A 19,770-nucleotide genomic window follows, 5' to 3' on the forward strand; every position below is an offset into this window, starting at 1 on the left:
GTTAATAAGTGTTCACTTGTGAACCTCACATCATCCTCCACCTTCAAAGTTTGATTTTACTGGTGATTATCATTTGAAAGTATGCTCTTTTTTTAAATAATTGACTTTATTTCTAGCCCAGATTTGACATACATTGGGGGAAATAACCTCTAAAAACCCATAGTGAAATAAAGGCAAAAAGGAAGGAAACCACTTACCAAGCTCTGCAGTCAGATTGTCTGTTAAAAAAAAAAAAAAAAAAAAAAAAAAAGAGAGAGAGAGAGAGAATATATTTTTTTTTTCAGGGACCTCCAGGGATACCCCATACCCTGTTTGGTCCTTCCTTTGCTTGGAAAATAAATATATTTTGCAAGTATTCTTGACACATCTCCTCCATTTGCAAAATCTACTACGAAAGATGGGAGAATTGGAGCTGGAATTTTTTTCCCCTCTGTTGTCTATACTGTTGGGTTTTGGGGTTTTTTTAAATAGTAGTTCTTGTTAAAAATGAATACACCTCCTGCTTTTTTAAAAACAAGCAAGAGAAAGGGAATAAACCCCAGGCAAAACGGCTAAAACCTATACAAGCTATAGAGAAATATATCGGATGGGACAGAGAGACGTGACTTACCGATCTCTGCTGTAAGTTCACCTTAAAAAAGAGAAATAAATCAGGATGCACGTTCAAGGATCACTTAAATCTGTTCTCTATCTGACCTTGAACCTGCCACTTACAGATTTGGCATTGAAATAGGGCCAAGGGCCGACCCCAGAGCGGACAGGACTGTCTACGCGGATGTACGGATACTCACACAGGGTCATTAAACAAGAAATTCCCTTATCAGGAGCAATTCGATGAAGAGAAGAAAGCGATACTTACCTATTTCTGCATTTTATGTCGCCAAAAAAAAAATTAAAAGGGAAACAGGTTTAAGTATTTATTTTGTTATTAATATTAGCAAGACAAAATAATCTCTGTTCTATCTGGACTTATTCTATTTATTACAGGCATTTCCAATTAGTTTTATTTGTTTTAAGACATTTCTGCTTCTGCACTTGATTGATGCAGAAATGAAAAAATGTCTTGTAAAAAATATTTTATTCCAACATTGCACGATTGAGGCTGTTTGGTTTTCAGGGCCACTTTTAAATCAAAGAAGGACACTTACCATTTTCTGCATCACTTTCCTCTAAAAAATAATAGAGAAATAAATACGGGTTAGTCCTAAGAGCTCTCTGCCTCCAACATTTCTGGGTATAAATAAGATCTGGAGGAACATTTCTGGTTTAACAAGCCCATCTTCCACACAAAGAAACCTTTTTCTGTTTTCGGTAGTTAAAAAAACCCCCAAAGAATCCCAAAACCAGACTCACCAAGTTCTGCGTCGCTTTCTTCTAAATGAAATAAAGAGAAATAAAATGCAGACACGTCGGTCATTGTTGATGCTCCAGCCGCAGAAACATCCGCATTCAAACTTCGGCATGCGTAAGGAAGGTGAAGGACTTACCAAATTCTTCTGTTAACTTCCCTTAAAATACAGTAATATTAATTCAAGGCTTTAGCACCAAGGTTTTACCACCAGGAGGAGGGGAAAAAACCCAAAACACAAGACACTTACTGATTTTTGCATCCCATTCTTCTAAAAGAGAGAGAGAGAATTAATTTAGCCTCAAGTGGGTCCTTTAGTGCGGTTTTTTTATTTGCATTATAGGACTTCTCTTAAAAAAAATGATTATGTACTGACTTTTTTTTTTCCCTTATTGACCATTAACTCAGAACCAGTGTAATTTTGGGGATGTTATCTAATTTAGAATATATGATAGTCTAAGTCACACACCCAGCCCAGAAAAGCCATAGGAGATGCATATTATTGTGATTTGTTTTGACAGAACAAAGAAAAAAAAAAATCACTTACCGAGATCCGCGTTCCTTTTCCCTTAAAAAGAAAAAAAATAAAGGGGAAAATAAATAAATAGGTAAATATTTTTCACACTGGGTACAACCAGAGTTCTCTCTAGCCAAGCTGCATCCCTCTGGAGTTAAACATAACATTAGTTTCCTGAATGAGCGCAACGCTAACAGCCAAGAGAAGCATCAAATTGGAAAAGGTGGCTGAGGGAAATACTGGAAAAGCAGCCCAAAACCAAGGAGAGCAGGGACTGAACACCCTCAGGCACGGCAAAGCGGGGTTTTTGGGTGCCGAAGGAGCCGGGATTTGGCAGGCACTTTGTTAATAAAAACATTTTCACGTACCTGACGCCATCATCGCCTTCGCTTCCTAAGTGGAAGCGCCCCCGAGAGCTTTGTCAACCTGGCAGGACAAGAAGGAACGTTGTTAAAACATTGCGTCCAGGGGAAAAAAACGGCCTTTACAGAGATGCAGCATGGAGAAAGTAACACTTTCTATGAAAACGTGCCAATGTCCAGAATATTTTTGCCCATGTGAGTAAACACAATAAGGAAGAAATCCATTTTTCCCATTTTTTCCCCCTAGTTATTAGATTTTGTTATTTAGGATGTTTTTGGGTTTACATCTGGATGAGCGGTAGAAAAGTGGGTGTGATGGACCTCCATCGACATCTGTCGCCCTGCTGATCACAGAAGGGGCCCAGGGCAAAAAGCTCAGGCTTGAACATCTATTTTTAATTGTCTGAAGTGGCCTGAGTTTAATGTCCCCTCTTCGTCTCATAAATCATTTAACAATAGCGTTTATCACGTTTTCCAACGCGCTGAGAAGTGGCCCCATACGCAGAGGACGTGGTGCTACCGTCTCTTTCAGCCAAAAAAGCAGCACTTGTTTTAAAATAACTATTACACTAAGAGCTTCCCTCCTCTGCTGTCTTACTGCTCTGCTTCTCATCACTGTATATGCGGTGATTTCTGGTCCAGGCTAATGTTTTGAATTGATTCTTCTTATTAATTAAAAATAAAAGGATTAGACTGCCATGGGAAATGGTGCAGGGATGCAGATTTTGTACCTCCTGCTTGCTCCTTGTCAATACACCACAGAGGGCAGACTCCATCAAGAAATTTTTCTTCCTAAATCACTCAAACTGGACAGGGAAGCCATAATAATTTCATTATATTCATGTCTTCCCTAAACTGTAGGTGCCTTTGGGAGCCAAGTTAGATAAATGTCATTACGAGGACCCAAATTTGTACAGAAACAGTTAAACAGAGCAAGGAAAGCAGTATTTCCATACGGTATTTTCCTAAATGGTAAAATTAATTTTAATACGAATCTTTTAATCCTTTTCCTGTTTTTTCAGTATTGTCAGATTCACGTACAGGAACAAAAGATCATTTCGTTCTAGGCTTTTTCCAGCTATCACGGAGGTATCATCTTTCTGCTTTCTAAATACATCTCCCAGCCTGTCACGAAAGAGCCTGTGGAGCCACTACGGCATCCAGGAACACGATACCCACAAATGACGCTTCCCCCGCCCCTCTGGCACTTGTGGAAATTAAAAATAATAATAATAAATTACTTACCAAGACCCGTGTTTGATTTTCTGTAATGACGAAGTTGGTCTAAGCGGGGCTGTTTTGCTCCCGGGCCGTGAGGGTTGCGTATGTGGAGGGTGTCTGTATCAGAGATTTTGGCAGGTTCTGGCAACGAAGTGCTCTTGGAAACCGGTACCCAGACTGGCTGGAGACGTCGTGCGTCCGTACCGAGGTGGAAGAGCCGTCAGGGACACGACAACTGTGCTGGCAGCGGGGAAGGGACCTTCCCACCGCCTAACTTTAGCTGATTTAAATGCCGAGGCGGAGGGGAGGGCTGGAGGATCCCTACATAGTCATGGCAGGAACAGGATCTCTCCAGAGGAGGAATAGAAACAGAGATCACCTGGTGACATCGGGTCACCCTCCAGAGATGCCAACATCTCCCACGGCTTGTTTAGAGGACACGGTATCTGGGGCTGCAAGTGAGGACCTGCGGGCTCAGCCTCTATAGGTAGCAGAGAAGAATTCGGATGCGCAGCGAACACGAGGAACTTGTTTGTGCAGAGATCTTCCCTCTCCAAAGGGGGATGGCATCGATTTCTGGTTGGCATTGCCCTGAAATAGAGAGATGCGAAATAACCTCGTGCTTTTCTCCTTCCTTTCTGTTGGCGCCGCTCACCAAGAGAGCGACAAGACACAGGTTTGATAGTAAAACCTGTTTTCTTTTGCTGGAGATTTACTTTACATTTTTATTTTTTTTACTGCTACAAGTTTTCCTTAAACCAGACAAATAAGCATCAAAATGCAGACCGCTCCCATAGAATATCCCTACAAGACTCATTTTCACCAGTTAACTCTGCCTTAAAGCAGCGTGAAGTTAGTGAAAGACATGTAAAATTGTCAATCTCTCCCTGATTTAGTCACCTGGCAGTTTTTTTAATAGTAAACAGAGAGAAAATAGTTTTTGATGGTGCCGTTCACATGATTTGTCTCGGAAGTCAAGTTGCCTGACCTCTCAATAGGGTTAACGAAGACAAATGAGACATTTCCAGGGCATTACGACCCAGACTGGGGCAGATGTCTAACTAGGAAGGAGCGTTTTGGGCTTGGCTTCTGCCGAGGGGTATTTCCCACCCCAGAGATGCTGAGAAAATATGCTGAAAACAAGAAATCAGTCGCAAGTTTTGAGACGTAGATGTCAGATCTTGAACCCTAAGGACCAGGATGCAGCGTCTTTACCGGCAGCTGTCCAGGAGATGCACAAACTGGGAGTTTCCTTTGCTAAGCCGGAAAATTAAAAGAATTAAGGACACACGAACAAAATGTGAAATTCAGAGGGGATTCCTTGAGCTCCAAACCCCAGCAACAGCCACGGGCTGATGGAGAAGGAGCTTGTGATGATGCTAAAAAGGGAACTGGAGGAGAAAAAGGGGCATCACTACACGGGCAGCCCTGGTTTCAAGCTGTGTAAAGTGCAGGCGATGCTGAGGACGAGGGTTAAGGTTAAAGCACTAAACTCCAGTGACTAAATCCTCTGGATTTCCAAGATGAAAAACCAAACATTGCCAAGAGTAAAGAAACAGAAGGTGTTTGTCTTGGGGAAACCCGAGCAAGGGAAAAGGGGATGATGGCAAAGAAGGAGATGCCAGTTCTTTTTGGCAGCAGAGGTCTGGAATTCGGAGAAGACAAGAGAACCGGCGCGCTCTCAGGGGCTCTGCTAAGAGAGAAGCCTCGCAGCACGGCCAGGAAGGTCAGCGGCACCTCCGAGACATCTTGAAGAAGTTGCTCACCCCTGACGCAGGCTCCTAAATCGCTCGTCGGCATTGATAAAAGCAAATCCTCCAAAGACAACCCATGGGAAACGGCGGGAGAGACTTCCCTGGCATGAGAACACTGAAGCGGCTTCAACCTTTGGCATTTGAGGACTCTGAATGACATCATCAAGGAACGCCTGGGATGAAATGTAAGATGCCAGGCTCAAAGGGCAAAGAAAACCAGCAGCGGAGGGAATTTTATCTCCGGGACTACCTGGCCAAATTATTTCCCCCGAGGTCTGCTCGTGCCTGTCGAGTCATGCCTATTTTCTAGGCAATTTTCTCATTCACCTAGATTTTAAGGAATGCTGGAAGTTAAAATCGCTTTATTCCCTTAACCCTCTGCCCCACTGCCAGCCCCCCAAGGCCTTCCCTGTTCCCCCCATCCCACCACCAGACCCCCCAAGTCCCTCCTCGTCCCCCACAGCCCCCTACCCCACCGCCAGCCTCCCCCCGCCAGTCCCTCCCTACGTCCCCCCCATTACCAGCACTCACCGCTACACTCCTTTCCGTACAGTGCCGTGCGCGCCGCCATGTTGCCCCGCAGCCCTGCGCGCCGCCATGCTGCCGTACAGCTCTGACGCTATTTCCGTTTCCGCCGGAAGCCACTTCGGTCTCTTTCTCTCCCGGCGCTGGCGGTGCTGTGGGTGGCCGGACGGGAGCGGGCAGTGCCCTCCGTTGAATCCGCCGCCATCCTCCCGTCCTACCGCCGCCATGACGGAACAGATGACACTGCGGGGCACCCTGAAGGGCCACAATGGCTGGGTGACCCAGATCGCCACCACGCCGCAGTTCCCGGACATGATTCTCTCCGCCTCGCGCGGTGAGGGCCGCACTCGACCGGGGCGGGGCGGAATCAGGACAAGACCATCGGCGGGGGCTGAGGGTCGGGGGAGACCATTGGTCTGGTTGAGGAAAGGAGCAGGGAGAGACCGTAGGCTGTTGGGGGGGGGGGAATAGAGAGGAGACGGGGCAAGGGGAGACCGTGAGCCCGAAGGGGAGGGGGACAGGGAAGGTTGTGAGGAAAGAGACACCGAGATCTGGGGGCGGGGGGGCAGGGATACCATGAGCCAGCAAGGGAAGACTGGCAGCCAAGTGGAGGGACTACAGGCCTAGGGATGGGGGACAGGCTGGAGCTCCCACCGTTAGGGTAGCCCAGCCTAGGGATGGGGTGTAGCAGGGCAGAGGTGCTGAGGAGGAGGAGGGGAAATGAAGCAGGGCCCTGGTCTTTGTGAGAGGCAGGAGGGGGCAAAGGAGCAGAGACTTGGTCACCCCATTTTCTTTGGCAGCCACCCCCCCCCCCTTCCCATAGGTGAGGAGGGGCTGGGGGGTGGGCAGAGGGATGACCCCCACCTTACCTCTCTGCCTCCCCCCCAGACAAAACCATCATCATGTGGAAGCTGACCCGTGACGAGACCAACTACGGCATCCCGCAGCGAGCTCTGCGTGGTCACTCGCACTTCGTCAGCGACGTGGTCATCTCATCCGATGGGCAGTTTGCTCTCTCTGGCTCCTGGGACGGTACTCTGCGGCTCTGGGACCTCACCACGTGAGCCATGGGGACGAGGGTGTTTTGGGCGGGGGGGGGAGGGCTGTAGCTTGCATCCCTGCTTCGTTTTGATGCTGGGAGAGGGTATGAGGTCACCAGTGCACCTTGAAACAGATGATTTACGCTTGGGCTGGAAGATAAATTCCAGCGGTGGGGGGAGTTTTCTGCAGCCAGTGCCACGATTTGGCATGGAGGTGGGAATTGGGGTGTTCGGTTGCTCCTCCTTGGCTCCCTCTCTCAATGATTAGACCTGACAAAGTCTGCTGATCCTCCAGGATCTGAAGACACGTCCTGCAATTATGATGGGAGAGAAGCATCAGTGAGGCTCAAGCTCTTCTTTTGGTGTCATTTTGGGCTGAACTGGTACTACCAGGAGAAGAGGGTCAGGATTTGCGGAGCCAGGCATGCACGCGGGATAAACTCATCCCGATTCCCCTGGTCCTTCCAAAGTTCTTCTTTTGAAGGAAAAAGGGAACCATCGCTCCTGACCCTTCATAGACCATTCTGTGTTTCTTTTTCCTTCAGAAATTTGAATTTTCCCCCTCCTTGGCAGAACACATGCATGAGATCTCCTGTTATCTCTGTCTTCCCGCAGTGGCACCACCACCCGTCGCTTCGTGGGCCACACCAAGGACGTCCTGAGCGTGGCCTTCTCCTCTGACAACCGCCAGATCGTTTCAGGCTCCAGGGACAAGACCATCAAGCTCTGGAACACCTTGGGTGTCTGCAAGTACACAGTGCAGGTGAGCCAGGGAAGGTTTCCATGTCAAAAGAAAAGATCTCCGTGGACTTTTTAGGTGCACTCCCACCGCTTTTGATCAGGAAAATCCAGGTCTCCCAGCCCTGTCCTGATGATTAGAAGTGAGGTGTTCCCTGCTGACCTCTTCCTGGGGGGTTCTGAGGACAAGTCCTGCAATTATGAGGGACGGGGGACGAGGCGGTGGGATGTCTGGGAAAACTTCGGAGTGATGGGCTGTGGCAGGTCTGATCTTGCAGTGCCCCGTGGACGGGGTGGGGAAGACTCGGCTGCGTTTCCTTGCTGTGAACCCAGCGTCGTTGTTCTTCCCCAGGACGAGAGTCACTCGGAGTGGGTGTCGTGTGTGCGTTTCTCCCCGAACAGCAGCAACCCCATCATCGTCTCCTGCGGCTGGGACAAGCTGGTGAAGGTGAGCTGGGATCACCAGCGGCAGGGGAGGATTGGAGCAGCCTAACTGCTCCAGGGAGGGTTTTCCCCCCCACCCAATATCTCCAGGATTAGGGTGCAGTAGCAGCGTTTAACCCCCTTCTGCCCCCCTGTTTTTCCCCACCCAGGTTTGGAATTTGGCTAACTGCAAGCTGAAGACTAACCACATCGGGCACACAGGTTACTTGAACACGGTGACTGTCTCCCCTGATGGCTCCCTCTGTGCCTCCGGTGGCAAGGTATGTGTCACAGGGGGAAGGCTGACACCCTGAGACAAGATCTCGGCATCCTACCAGCAGTTCTGGCTTATTTCTGTGTCTCCCACCTTGAGAATCATAGAATGGTTTGGGTTGGAAGGGACCTTAAAAGATCATCTAGTTCCAGCCCCCCCTGCTGCGGGCAGGGACACCCTCCACTAGACCACGTTGGGCTCCACATTGTGGTCATGGCTTGAGTGGGGTGGCAACAGCCCAAAGATCTGGCCTGACTTGGTGGCCCTAGTAGCAGATATCAAGCAAGGAGGGGAGATCACGGCAAAGATGCTCGCTTAGCTCCAGGGACCTTCTTTAGCTCTTTTTTTCTTTGAATTTTCCTGCTGTGTCCTTTAACTTTTCTATATCCATGCTGGCTTGTGGCAGAAGTGGTCCTGCTTAACTGTGGTTGGGGTGGAAAGAGGCTTTTTTGGGTGGGTGATGAGCGTTGGGGTTTGCTCTGACTCCTGCTGCCCTGCAGGACGGCCAGGCCATGCTGTGGGACCTGAATGAAGGCAAACACCTCTACACCCTGGATGGAGGAGACATCATCAACGCCCTGTGCTTCAGCCCCAACCGCTACTGGCTGTGTGCTGCCACCGGCCCCAGCATCAAGATCTGGGTACGTCACTGCTCCATCCTCACCTGGGCAGGGCTTCCTCCAGAAGATTCGCTTTCCTCAGCTTTTGGGTTGTGCTGGGTTTGGAGTCACCTTCACGGTCGAGATCCTTGGATCACAGATCTTAGAGGAGGAATTCTGGATGAGTGTCCCCACCCCAGTGGGGGGGGTGAGGGTGCACGTGGCCTCATCCACTGGCCCCATCCACTGGCCCGGGGAGGTAACGGTGGCTGTGGGACAGAGCTACCATGCCATGATGAAACACTTCCATGCCATCCGACTGCATCTCTGTGCGGAAATCCAGAGGCTGTTTCTGAGCGACACTCTGCTCCCTCACGGTGTTCCAGAGTTGGGTGGGATTCGGCCGTGGGACTCTCCCCGCAGGACCCCTCATTCCTTTACATTCTTCTTTTTTCTGCAGGACCTGGAAGGCAAAATCATTGTGGACGAGCTGAAGCAGGAGGTGATCAGCACCAGCAGCAAAGCCGAACCACCCCAGTGCACTTCCCTGGCCTGGTCTGCAGATGGGCAGGTAAAAACCATCCCCCTTGTCCCTGTCCTGGCATCCCAGCCCTGGGGAACAAGGATTTTGGGGGCCTTCCTGCCATCCAACCCTTCCCATGACCCAAATCTCTTTTCTCTCTGTAGACCCTGTTTGCCGGCTACACAGATAACCTCGTCCGGGTGTGGCAAGTCACCATCGGAACCAGATGAGGAGGCAGTAGCAAGAAACCGTAAATTTTGTGTACAAAAATAAAAAAAATATCAATAAAAGAGTGCTCTATCGAGCTCCTGGCCACCGTTGGGTCATCCCACAACCTGGAGCTTCATGGAAGATCTGGGGTTGGAGCTTTACTCCATCTGGATGCAGGTGCCAGATCAGGAACCTTAAGGGAGAAGCAAAAACCTGACATTTCTGTTGGGGAGGGCTTTATCTCCACAAAAAAATTGTCCCCCCCCACCTTCAAGGTTGGGGATGTGGTGGTAGGACAGGGCTTGGGGATGAGCAGCAGAACTTGGAGAGCGACAGGAGACAATCATCTCATGGGTTCAACCCTGTGATGTAGAAAAATGAGAGCGGAGGGAAATAATGTCATGATCACAGGGAGCATGGTAGAACTTGGAAGATGGTCGCTGGCCAGCAAGGGACTCGTGTTTCTTCTTCCATGCATGGTGTTGCTGCGAGACCTGTAAACCTGGGAAAACAAACACAATTCCCAAGAAAACAGATAAAATTAAGCAGAAGCAGCAGTTACAAAAGCACAGCCTTGGATTTTTGAGAGCGGCTGTTAGCAAAGGAGAGGTTTCAATATGGAACTTCTCTACCCAGCAGCCTCCAGGCCCCGAGCCTGTGTGCAAACAGCCATTTTCTGCAGATTTAGGACATTTTTTGGCTCTTTCCTGGCTGTCAGACCCACAAGCCACCTGTGTCACTGAGCTGGAAGGGACTTGGGTCCCTCGGTGATGCCAGCTCAGCCATTGGGTGCTGCCCATGATAGGCTCTTTGGGCAGGTAAGAGCAAGTCAGCTTGCTTCTGGAAGGGATACAGACACCTGGCTCTGGGCCTGACCTAATCCGATTAGGAGGGATTAGGTCAGGATTTGATGAGGTAAGACTTAAAGCACATCAGTTTACCAGGACAATTCAGTAACAGCAAGGCCAGGGGACCTGGACCTTGGTTCTGTGCGCAATTAAAGCCAGACTCCTTTAGAAACCGCTCCCAGATCTTTCAAGCCTCCACCAGGATCTCAATAAGCCAGAGACTCAGGTTTACAACCTTATTCTTTATTATTATTATTATTATTTCTTGACATTTCATAAAACTAAATCTCCATTTAATTCTTATTTTAGCCAAAAATATTTTGAACTAGCTCTGTAACGCCAACAGGAAAAAAAAATACCAATCCACCAACAAAAAAAAAAATCAAACACAACTGGTGCAGCCAGAGTCTCTCGAGTGGGACAGGATTCAGCTGGAAACTCAACAGCCAAGAAAAAAAAAAAAGAGGGGCAGGGGGAGAGAAAATAAATATCCCCAACTCTGAGAGCTCTCAAGCTGCAAGGGGAAAACGGGAGGCCGGTTCCTACCCCCACGGCTGGGACATGCCGGCTCTGGAGGAGAAAACCAGCTCTTTGCACCCTCCTCGGCCCCGAATAAAGTGCCAGGCCCACAAGAAATGGTTACGAAGGGAATTGGGGGGGGGGGGGGTGGGTTAGGAGAGCCGAGATCCCCTCCCCAACAAAAAAAAAAAACAAAACCCACGGAAAGCAAGGAACAGGAGAAGATCGCAGGTTAAAAGAGGTTCGACTCCGGGTCCAAACACCAGCCGGGGGCTGAAGACGCTCAGAAGGCAAATCCCAACAAATCCAGACACCTTGGCGCAACTGGGACACGAAAGCCACTGAATTTGGGAAGATGGTAGAGTTTCAAGAAGCTCCTTGACGCACAGACCCCCCCCCGCCGCTTCCCCCAGGAGCTCAAGCTCTGCATCCAAAGAGAGCCAAGACACACCTCAAAACTCAACTGTGGGCACAACACAGGTGGAAAATGCACTGGAAAACTTTAGGCTGGAAAATCGGGAAGAGGGAGAGAGGAGCAGCAAAGTGAAAATGCCTCTGAGGCAGATCCTGCCTTCTTCCAAACCAGCTTTGGATCGGCAGTGCGACGGCGGCAAGATCCCGGGAAGGAGCTGGCAGGAAGGACAGGAGGTCAAGGGAAGAGGACTTGTGAGCAAGCAAGTGCAAGACGACAAGTGCAGCGTTGGATCCCAAAACGGAATCCCGAGGGATTCAAGGGGGGAGGAGGGGGAAGAGTGTGGCCATGTGCAAGGCTGGATCCCAGGGTGAGGCCGGATCCGGCGTGGGTAGAGGCGGCCGGCAAGGAGGGCGAGGGACAGCCGGTCAGGCACAGATTTTGATGCGGGTGCCCTTGGCCAAGATGCGAAAGAAGGGGAAGATGCGCTCGTGGAAGGAGGCATTGAAGGTGTGGATGTGGGTCATGCTCTCGGCATTGTAGAAGCAGAGTTGGCCCCGCTCGTAGTCCAGGTAGACACCGAAGCGCCGGGGCCGTTCGCTGGGTGACAGCGCCGTCTGCTCCGTGGCCGTCAATGCCTGGTACTTCTTCCCGTTGGTGCCCACACACCAAATTTCCCGTTTTTGGTGAGGACCCACTGTTTTCTCTTTACGACGAGCTGTTTCGCGGGCTGCGCCCACCGCCCAACCTCGTCGGCCTCCCACTTCCACCTCCCAGTAGTGACGACCGGTGGTGAAGCCCTGGGAACCCAGCACGCAATAATCCGAATCGAAACGTTTTGGGTTGTCCGGCAGATCCTGGCGGCGTTCGCCCAGCTTGACGCTGCGTCGGTCCAGGGAGAGGCTCAGGCGGGGGTGGGCTGTGTCAGGGTCCAGGGTGACATCAGCTGGAAGGGAGATGGGAATGTTAGGGGTTCATCGGTCACATCTGCCTCCCCGCAGATCCCAATCCCAAGATTTTTTCCCCCTCCTCTTAGTTTCCAACTCCAAATCCTCACCTGCTGCAGCACCAGTGGCTACTGTGACCGATAGCCCCCACTGTGGGTCTGTGCTGGTTTTGGCTGGGATAGAGTTAAACCTCTTGAAAGAAATTTGGGGGTTTAAACTCCTTTAACCCCCATAAATTTTCTTTCAACTCCCTTTAACTCCCAAATTTCTTTCAATTCCTTTAACCCTCCAAATTCTCTTTCAACCCTGGGATGGATCCCAGCCCAGCCCCGCACAGAACCATCAGCGACTCTGGATCCAGCTCTGCTTTTTGGGACAGGAAGAGCAGACAGCCATGTCAGGGGAGAATCCAGACCGAAAGACAGAGCAAGGCGCAGAGAGGAAGAAGATGCTGGTATTGTGGGGACCGGCAGAAAAAGGGGATGGAAATCTGTGAGGGCAGAGGGGGAACCCCAACACTGCTGGGGATACACAAGAGATCCCAGCCTGGGGAGGGTCCGTTCCCGAGGAACTCACCGAGAAGCTGCATCATCCCCCAGGGCAGAGGAACCAGGTCTCGCTCACCTTGAGGGACTTTACTGAAGACTTTCTCCATCTTCCTCATCACCACATCCTGCAGAAAGTAGTTGCGATATTTTTTCCCCACGTCCACCGGCACCATCTCGGGCTCCTGGAATTTGATGTTCTCGCATCTGCCAGGAAGGGGAAAGCGAAAAAAAGCATAAAAAATGGGGATTCAGCATGCTCAGAGGGGAGTAAAGGCACAACAGGAGAAACAAGATGCCCTGCGCACAGCCAAAAGCCCCAGAGCGGGGCAGAGATCGGCCAAACCGGTTACGCTGGGACAGCCGGCGGTCCCACCCTGTCTTGGCTGCAGGAGGCGGCCAAATCTCAGGCAGGGATGGAGCTGCATCCACCCAGCACCAGGGAGAGCTGGGCCATGCTCTAACACGGCCCCGTTACCTGCCGGTGAGCAGCTGGGGGCTGATTTAGATCCTCAAAAATCCCATTTATACCCCTCCAGGCCATCAGCCAGGAGTTCCCACCATCACATTTGTTTTGACGCCGGCCATAACCAAACTTTCCCTCGCGTTACCCAACCCCAGCCTGAAAAAGCACCCACCGCACAGGGTTTAAAAGAAAACCTCATGTTTCACATACACACACAAAAAGAGCTATTTACATTGAAAAGATGCCAATGGAAAGTCACTGACCTGATAAAAGTGCCTTTGATGTCCTGCAAAAAGAGGAGGCAGCGGGGAGAAAAAGGAAAAAAAGGTTAGGGAGGACTGAGGCCCACGTCACCGTGGCTCACACTAAATCCTCTTAGCGGCCACGGCTCAGCACCCCAATGGGCAGGATGAGTCCCCCTCCCGCAGTCAGGCAATGGGAATATCCCACCAAGAGACACCTGCCATGGATTCACCCCTAAGTAGAGGCTTTTCCCTCTAATACAGGCACCCCAGCAAAGCCCAAATCTCTTGGGGCATCCCATTTTTCCCTTCTGATCCCCCAGACGTTGTGGGGTCCCTGACAGGAGGGATGGGGAAGGATCTAGCCCACCAGGCAAGGGCTTCTCCCATGAAGACTCCTTCTGAAGGAAGGTCCAGTCCCCTCTTGGCAGCTCTGCTTAATTCTACTGCTAACGTTATCTGCTCACCATAAAGCGGGGCTAGAGTTCCTACAGCTCCGGCACTGAGCAAGGGTTCATGGTCCAGAGATCGACTACATGAATCACCTGAGTTTAAAGCACTTTGGGAAAGGTTCAAAAAACATCTGGGAGAGGCTCTGCCCTCCTCCTGGGATCCCTGAGCGTGACTTTCCCCTCTTCCCATCGCAGGGACAGAAAAAAAAAAAATAAAGACCTTGAGTAGTTGCAGCCCATCCTGTTTGCTCTTGTCCTCTGCCTCGGCGATGAGCCGGCTGAGGGCTGCGCTCTGCTCTTCCAGCTGGCTGATGTTGCTGCTCTGACGGGCCAACAGGGTCTCGTAGCGTTCCTCCAGCTGATGCAAGAGCAGGACCTGCTCTCCGATGAGGAACTGGTGCAGCACCTCAAAATCTGACTCGAATTCCTTGATCTCCAGCTTCATCTTGTCCTGCAGAGCGGGAAGGAGGGAGGAAAGGCAGCCTTAGCTCAAGTGGCAGACCCAAAGGACTCTCCTCTCTTTTCTCTCCCAGGCTACCAATTCCCACGACACATTCAGGCACAAAACCCCCTTAATTAAGCTCTAATTCAGCAGGGAAACAGCTTCCAGCCCTTGTGATCCCAACGATTGCAGCAAAGGGACTGCAACGCCTCCGTGAGAGCTGAAATCCGCAAGGCGGAGAGGGAAAAGCTTCCCTGCTCATCCCCCTCACCAGACTTTGGGCCAAGACACGCTCCCAGTGCTGGCATTTCAGCATCCTCCTTAGCTCAGGGCTCATTATTTTTTGGCAGGGTGAAAGGTGGAAGACAGAGAAATGGGAAATGAATGAAAGGAATCACACGCAGGATCACCCACTGTGCCAGGAGCAGCCAGCTCTTACCCTCAGCTCTGTGATTTTCTCCTCCTCGTTGGATTTCTGCTTCAGGACCACATCCAGCTTCTTCTTCAGCGGCTCCAGGTGGCTCTGTAGTTTGTTCTGAGAGAAAGAAACACATCTCAGATATCCCTCCTTCCATCCCTAACTCTGTGGCAGGGCTGAAAACAAAACCTCCTGCCCAGATTTCAGACCACTTCCACTTTCCGTAAGTGCTCATTCTAGGAGCTGCTTTTAATTAGCAAGTCAAAAATCCTGCCCCACTCAGATCGGGGAACATCCACAGACGCTGGATCTGTAGTCACCAAGCGCAGGCTGTTTGACGTGTGGCTCGAGCCATCGTGAATGCGTCCTGCTGGACTGGTGTCAGGACCCAGAGAGGGATCTGTGCTTCTAAACTCAGCACAAACCTAGGGCAGGCTTAGTCCATCCATTCAGGCTGTGCCTTTTGGTAGCAGCGTGGTCCTAGATCAGCTTAAGCCAAAACCAAACCCACTATCTACTTAATCAGGTGTGATTCCCTGCACTAAATAAGCTTTGGCATTTCCAAAAAAAAAATAAAACCAAAACCAACCCAAAACCCAACCCCTTCTGCCTTGCTGCCCTTCCAGGACACTCCCTCTGCCCTTTAGAAATTATTTTTCTCTGCTTCCTCAAGTATTTGCAGCATTTTTCCCACTGCAAAGAAAAGGGGAAAACGGACTGAGCCGACCCAAGATCAAACAGTGCTGCTGGCCACATTCTGACAACCTGCCACGAAACAGCCCGACGCAGGGACAGGACACCCTGTCATCATCTTTCCCTTCTCTCCAAACCTTCTCCCAGCTACCAACCCCCCCAAAAAATCTTTGGGGGCTCAAAGAGTTCCAACTCCAACAGGAGTTGCCAACACATCAGCCATGGCCAGATCTCCAGAGAGCTTCCAGTGAGGGAGGACGAGGTGAGAAGCAGCCACGTGTGGCAGCAACTCCTCCAAGATGCCTTTGGATATTAAAGAAACCAAAAAATCTGCTCCTTTCTTCCAAAAGACCCCAAAAAGCCAGACATGATCTCAAAGCCACAAGAGATGGGGTAAGCAGCAGCCTGAAGGGTTCAGTGACCATGGCCCCCTGTCCTCCTGCTGCGCTTCATTTCAGGGTCCCCGGTTGCATCCGAGTGGGAAGCAACAGCTTTGAGACAGGAAAGCTGGCCTGTTAAAGCCCCTGACAAAGGGTCTCTGCCGCTGGGGAGTCGGGGTCAGGCTCTGAAGACCCTCAGGTGGGTACCACCTGGGCTCAGGTGAGGTGCAGACCCACCGCAGCCCGGAGGGGTTTCACCCAAAACCAGCCCGCTGGGACCAGTTGAGCTCACCCGCTTCTTGGTGGGACAATTTCTCCCCAATCCAGTCAGCTTTGCCTTTGTTACTGTCACCGCCTGGTCCCCAAACCTCCTCCCTGTGGTTAACCAGACCCTCCCCATCCAAACCAACCCAGCCACGGCTTCGTGGCTTCCCGGCCTCCTGCACCCCAACCCACTCAGCCCATTTGTGTCATGTCCTCCCCCCCTCCTCTCACCAAACCAGCCTGGCGAGACCCACCCGTACACCGCCTCCAACCCAACGCCGTCTGCCTGCCGCCAGCACGACCCAGCCTGTGCCGTCAGCTCCTGCTGGCTCCGACAGCTCCGTTCCCCCCCCCCCCCCAAAAACTCCAAACCACCCCGTTATCCCAACCTCGAAATCTTTGTACCTTATAATCCTGCACAACCTCCTCGAGAGGGACGACGCTGTGATGCTTGTGGCTCCGTGACTCCCTGCACACCACGCAGATGGCTTGTTCATCCACCTCGCAGAAGAGCTTGAGGGGTTCCTGGTGCTTCTCGCACAGATTTGGTGGCCCCTGACCTCCCACCGCTACCAGGACCCCCGGGACTCCCACAGCGGCTCCCGAAACCGAGGGACCAGCGGCGGGCGGCGCAAGGCGCTGGGGGTGGGGGTGCAGCTGGCGGATGATTTGCACCATGTTGGCCAGCTGAAGGTTGGGTCGGAAATTCCTCTGGAAAAAGGTTTTTCGGCATTGTGGGCAGGTGAAGGTCTGGAGGCGTCGAGGCCGCGTGGCCAGGACAGGGGGAGGAGGTGTCTGCACCTCTTCTTCCTCTTCCTCCACCTCCTCCTCTTCCTCCACATCTTCCTCCATCACATCCTCATCATAGTCCTCGTCCCCAAAGTAAAGCTCTCCCCTGACCCCACCGTCCCACATGTCCTCCTCCACGGGATCTTCCCAGAGATCGGCATCATCCTCTTCCTCGCTCCACATGTCTTCTTCCTCCTCCTCTGCACCGCCCTCCTCCTCCTCCTCCTCCTGCTCTACGTCCAGCTCATCCTCATCCAGCTCATCCTCCTCATCCTCCAGATCCTCCTCCAGCACGTCGCCCATCCCCACCTCTCCGCTGCCCACTGCCGTGGCCCCTGGGCCCACCTCGTACTCAGCCTCACCGCCCCACAGCTGCGAGATGCAGACGCGGCAGAAATTGTGCCCGCAACCGATGGAAACGGGGTCCACAAAATAGTCCAAGCAGATGGCACAAATGGCTTCCTCCTGCAGCGTCTCCACTGGATTCAGCCGCCCGCTGGAGCCCCCCGAAGGGACCCCATCTCCTAAAACTGCTGTGGCCGCCATGGGGAGGGAAGGCCGAGAGATTCTCCTCTTCCTCACAGGGCCCTGTTGACCCCCAGGTGTTCCCTATGCTGGGGTGGGCACCAGCTCGAACCCGGAAGGGTGGCCGGTCCCCACCCAGGTGCCACCGAGCCCTTGGGGTGTCGCTTCCTCTTTCAGCCCCCCACCCCCTTTCCCCCCCTCCGGGGCCGGGCGCTGCTCTACCCTTCGCTATTGCTTTGCTTCAGCAACCCCCGCCCCCCAAAACCGGGGACTGGCCCCGTTCCGCCCCCCCCCCCCAACCGGGCCTGGCCTTGTTCGCCACCCCACAGCACCCCCAAGGCTCACCGGGCCCCGGTGGAGGTCTCACTGCTCCCCCAAACAACCCCCCACACACAGCGGGGCCGGGCTCTAGGCCTCACCGCTCCCCACAGCGATCCCCGGCGCCGGGCCTGACCCCAGCCTCAGCCCAGCCAGGCCCGGAGGTGCCGCCCTCGCTGGGCCGCTGCCCTGTCACTGCCCCGCCGCTCGCCGACCCCGGCCCGGTCCCGGGGAAGACGCTCTATGCGCCCTCCCGCCCCCGCTGCTCTCTATGGTGGGAGCTCCGCCAACGGACGGGAAACGCCACAACGCTTCCGCTTTCCGGCCTCTCGCTATAAACCCCGCCCCTTTACCGGCACCTGACCGGAAGTGGCACGCTAGGAGCCGGCGGCGCGTTGCTAAGTAACCGAGTGGGCGGAAGCCCGTTGCCCCCGTCGCCCGCGTTGCCGCGGGAACCGAGGCGCCCCGTTGTCCGTGAGTCAGCGCGGAGGGAGGCGGTGACAGAGGTCACCGCGACCCCGTAGTTTCTGTGGTCTCCACCGCCTCCACCGCCTCCGCCGCCCGGCAGCGGGCTTGTCTACCCCCCCCACCTCGTTGTACTCGGAGGTCCAGGGGGTGGCAACGAACTGGCGCTGGAGGGGCGGGGCCTCCGTGGGAGGGGGCGTGCCTGCCTGGGGCTCCACCTGCGGGGCGGGCGGGCGCTCCACCCCGCAGCCCGGCTAGCTCAGTCGGTAGAGCATGAGACTCTTAATCTCAGGGTCGTGGGTTCGAGCCCCACGCTGGGCGCCCTTACGTTGCTTTTTTACCCCCCTCTTCTATCTCTTTTTACTGTCCCATCGGACTCTTCCTCCGCCAGAGCCGCGGAGCCTCCGGTGAGACTCCGACCCCCGGTGCCCACTGCATCGGAGGGGGCTGCACAGCCGTAGGCCCCGCGGGGCCACGGCTTAACACAGCGTTTCTGTAGTGTAGTGGTTATCACGTTCGCCTCACACGCGAAAGGTCCCCGGTTCGAAACCGGGCAGAAACACTCTGTTTTCCTTTTTTCCCCTTTCTTCACCTTCACATAAGCACTTTTAGGTCTTACAAACACCTTGACCCCGACACACCCTGCAGCAGGGCTAGTCAATGGCTACTGGGTAACACGCGGCTGTTCCCCCCTTCCCTCCCCGGGGACCGGCTGTTCCCCACGACCGGCTCCCGGGACCGCTAATTACCACGATCGCTCCGGAATCCTGCACTGCTCCCGGGGGCCGCAGGGCCGGTTGTGGCCGGGGGGGCGGACTTCTTAGAGCCCGGCTAGCTCAGTCGGTAGAGCATGAGACTCTTAATCTCAGGGTCGTGGGTTCGAGCCCCACGTTGGGCGCTTAATCTTTTTCCGTGGGGCAGAAACCCCCATTTCTTTTCCCAAAACTCACTCGTGAAAGCGGCTGAGCCCCAACTCTTCATGTTTTTATTAAAAACAAAGGGTTAGATTGTGCAGAAGGAAAGGAAAGATCTGGAACCAGTGATGAGCATCACAGCCCTTTTTCCTTTATATAAATTTTAATCACAGCCCTCCTTTTCCCCTCATTTTCCCTTTATATAAGTTTTCCAAGCCCTGTTTGCATCGCACAGGGAATTGGGATCCCATCACAGCCCATTTCTCATTCTCTTTTTGAAGCAGCAAGGACTGCAACGCAAATTCCCCTCACTGCCACTTTTTTCCTCTACATTCATTTCCTTGTTTTTACTCGTCTTTTTTTTTTTTTTTTTTTTTTTTTTTTTTTTGCTTCATCTTCCCCTCTGTTTTTTGGAGGGAGATTTAACTCATAATTTAGAGAAGTCCTAAGGCAAAAGAACTCACGTTGACATGCAAAGTCAATGCTTGAGGAAAACAAGAGCTGCAGCATCATAGCAGCTACACAGAAAATATAAAAAAACTGCTATTTTGGAGAGACCCCAAAGAGCTTGAACTGAGGGCAAATTGTTACCACGCC

At 52.4% G+C, this 19,770-nt stretch overlaps 2 protein-coding genes, 1 long non-coding RNA gene and 3 other non-coding genes across 6 annotated transcripts; 4 read left to right on the forward strand and 2 right to left on the reverse strand.

The window, feature by feature from the left end:
- Positions 1-197: 197 nt before the first annotated feature.
- On the reverse strand, positions 198-5,833 carry LOC142598907 (uncharacterized). Its single transcript, XR_012832760.1, has 10 exons — positions 5,734-5,833; positions 5,215-5,529; positions 3,473-4,039; positions 2,234-2,291; positions 1,896-1,916; positions 1,599-1,619; positions 1,354-1,508; positions 1,149-1,247; positions 611-865; positions 198-218 (listed from the first exon to the last, which is right to left on the reverse strand). It is a non-coding gene; the product is annotated as an uncharacterized LOC142598907 (long non-coding RNA).
- RACK1 (receptor for activated C kinase 1) lies at positions 5,254-9,628 on the forward strand. Its single transcript, XM_075738317.1, has 9 exons — positions 5,254-5,387; positions 5,756-6,061; positions 6,616-6,787; positions 7,383-7,530; positions 7,858-7,953; positions 8,099-8,209; positions 8,703-8,843; positions 9,262-9,372; positions 9,489-9,628. Exons 1-9 carry the CDS (start codon positions 5,381-5,383, stop codon positions 9,552-9,554), a joined length of 1,158 nt encoding a protein of 385 aa, XP_075594432.1. The 5' UTR covers positions 5,254-5,380; the 3' UTR covers positions 9,555-9,628.
- A 976-nt stretch (positions 9,629-10,604) lies between these two features.
- TRIM41 (tripartite motif containing 41) lies at positions 10,605-18,387 on the reverse strand. Its single transcript, XM_010298450.2, has 6 exons — positions 16,568-18,387; positions 14,847-14,942; positions 14,186-14,416; positions 13,535-13,557; positions 12,885-13,012; positions 10,605-12,259 (listed from the first exon to the last, which is right to left on the reverse strand). Exons 1-6 carry the CDS (start codon positions 17,495-17,497, stop codon positions 11,742-11,744), a joined length of 1,926 nt encoding a protein of 641 aa, XP_010296752.2. The 5' UTR covers positions 17,498-18,387; the 3' UTR covers positions 10,605-11,741.
- A 120-nt stretch (positions 18,388-18,507) lies between these two features.
- On the forward strand, positions 18,508-18,580 carry TRNAK-CUU (transfer RNA lysine (anticodon CUU)). The gene has a single exon. It is a non-coding gene; the product is annotated as a tRNA-Lys (tRNA).
- A 168-nt stretch (positions 18,581-18,748) lies between these two features.
- TRNAV-CAC (transfer RNA valine (anticodon CAC)) lies at positions 18,749-18,821 on the forward strand. Its single transcript has one exon. It is a non-coding gene; the product is annotated as a tRNA-Val (tRNA).
- Positions 18,822-19,084: 263 nt separating this feature from the next.
- On the forward strand, positions 19,085-19,157 carry TRNAK-CUU (transfer RNA lysine (anticodon CUU)). The gene has a single exon. It is a non-coding gene; the product is annotated as a tRNA-Lys (tRNA).
- Positions 19,158-19,770: the final 613 nt, after the last annotated feature.

This window comes from Balearica regulorum, chromosome 32 (genome assembly GCF_011004875.1).
Source record: "Balearica regulorum gibbericeps isolate bBalReg1 chromosome 32, bBalReg1.pri, whole genome shotgun sequence".
Classification (NCBI taxonomy): Eukaryota; Metazoa; Chordata; class Aves; order Gruiformes; family Gruidae; genus Balearica; species Balearica regulorum.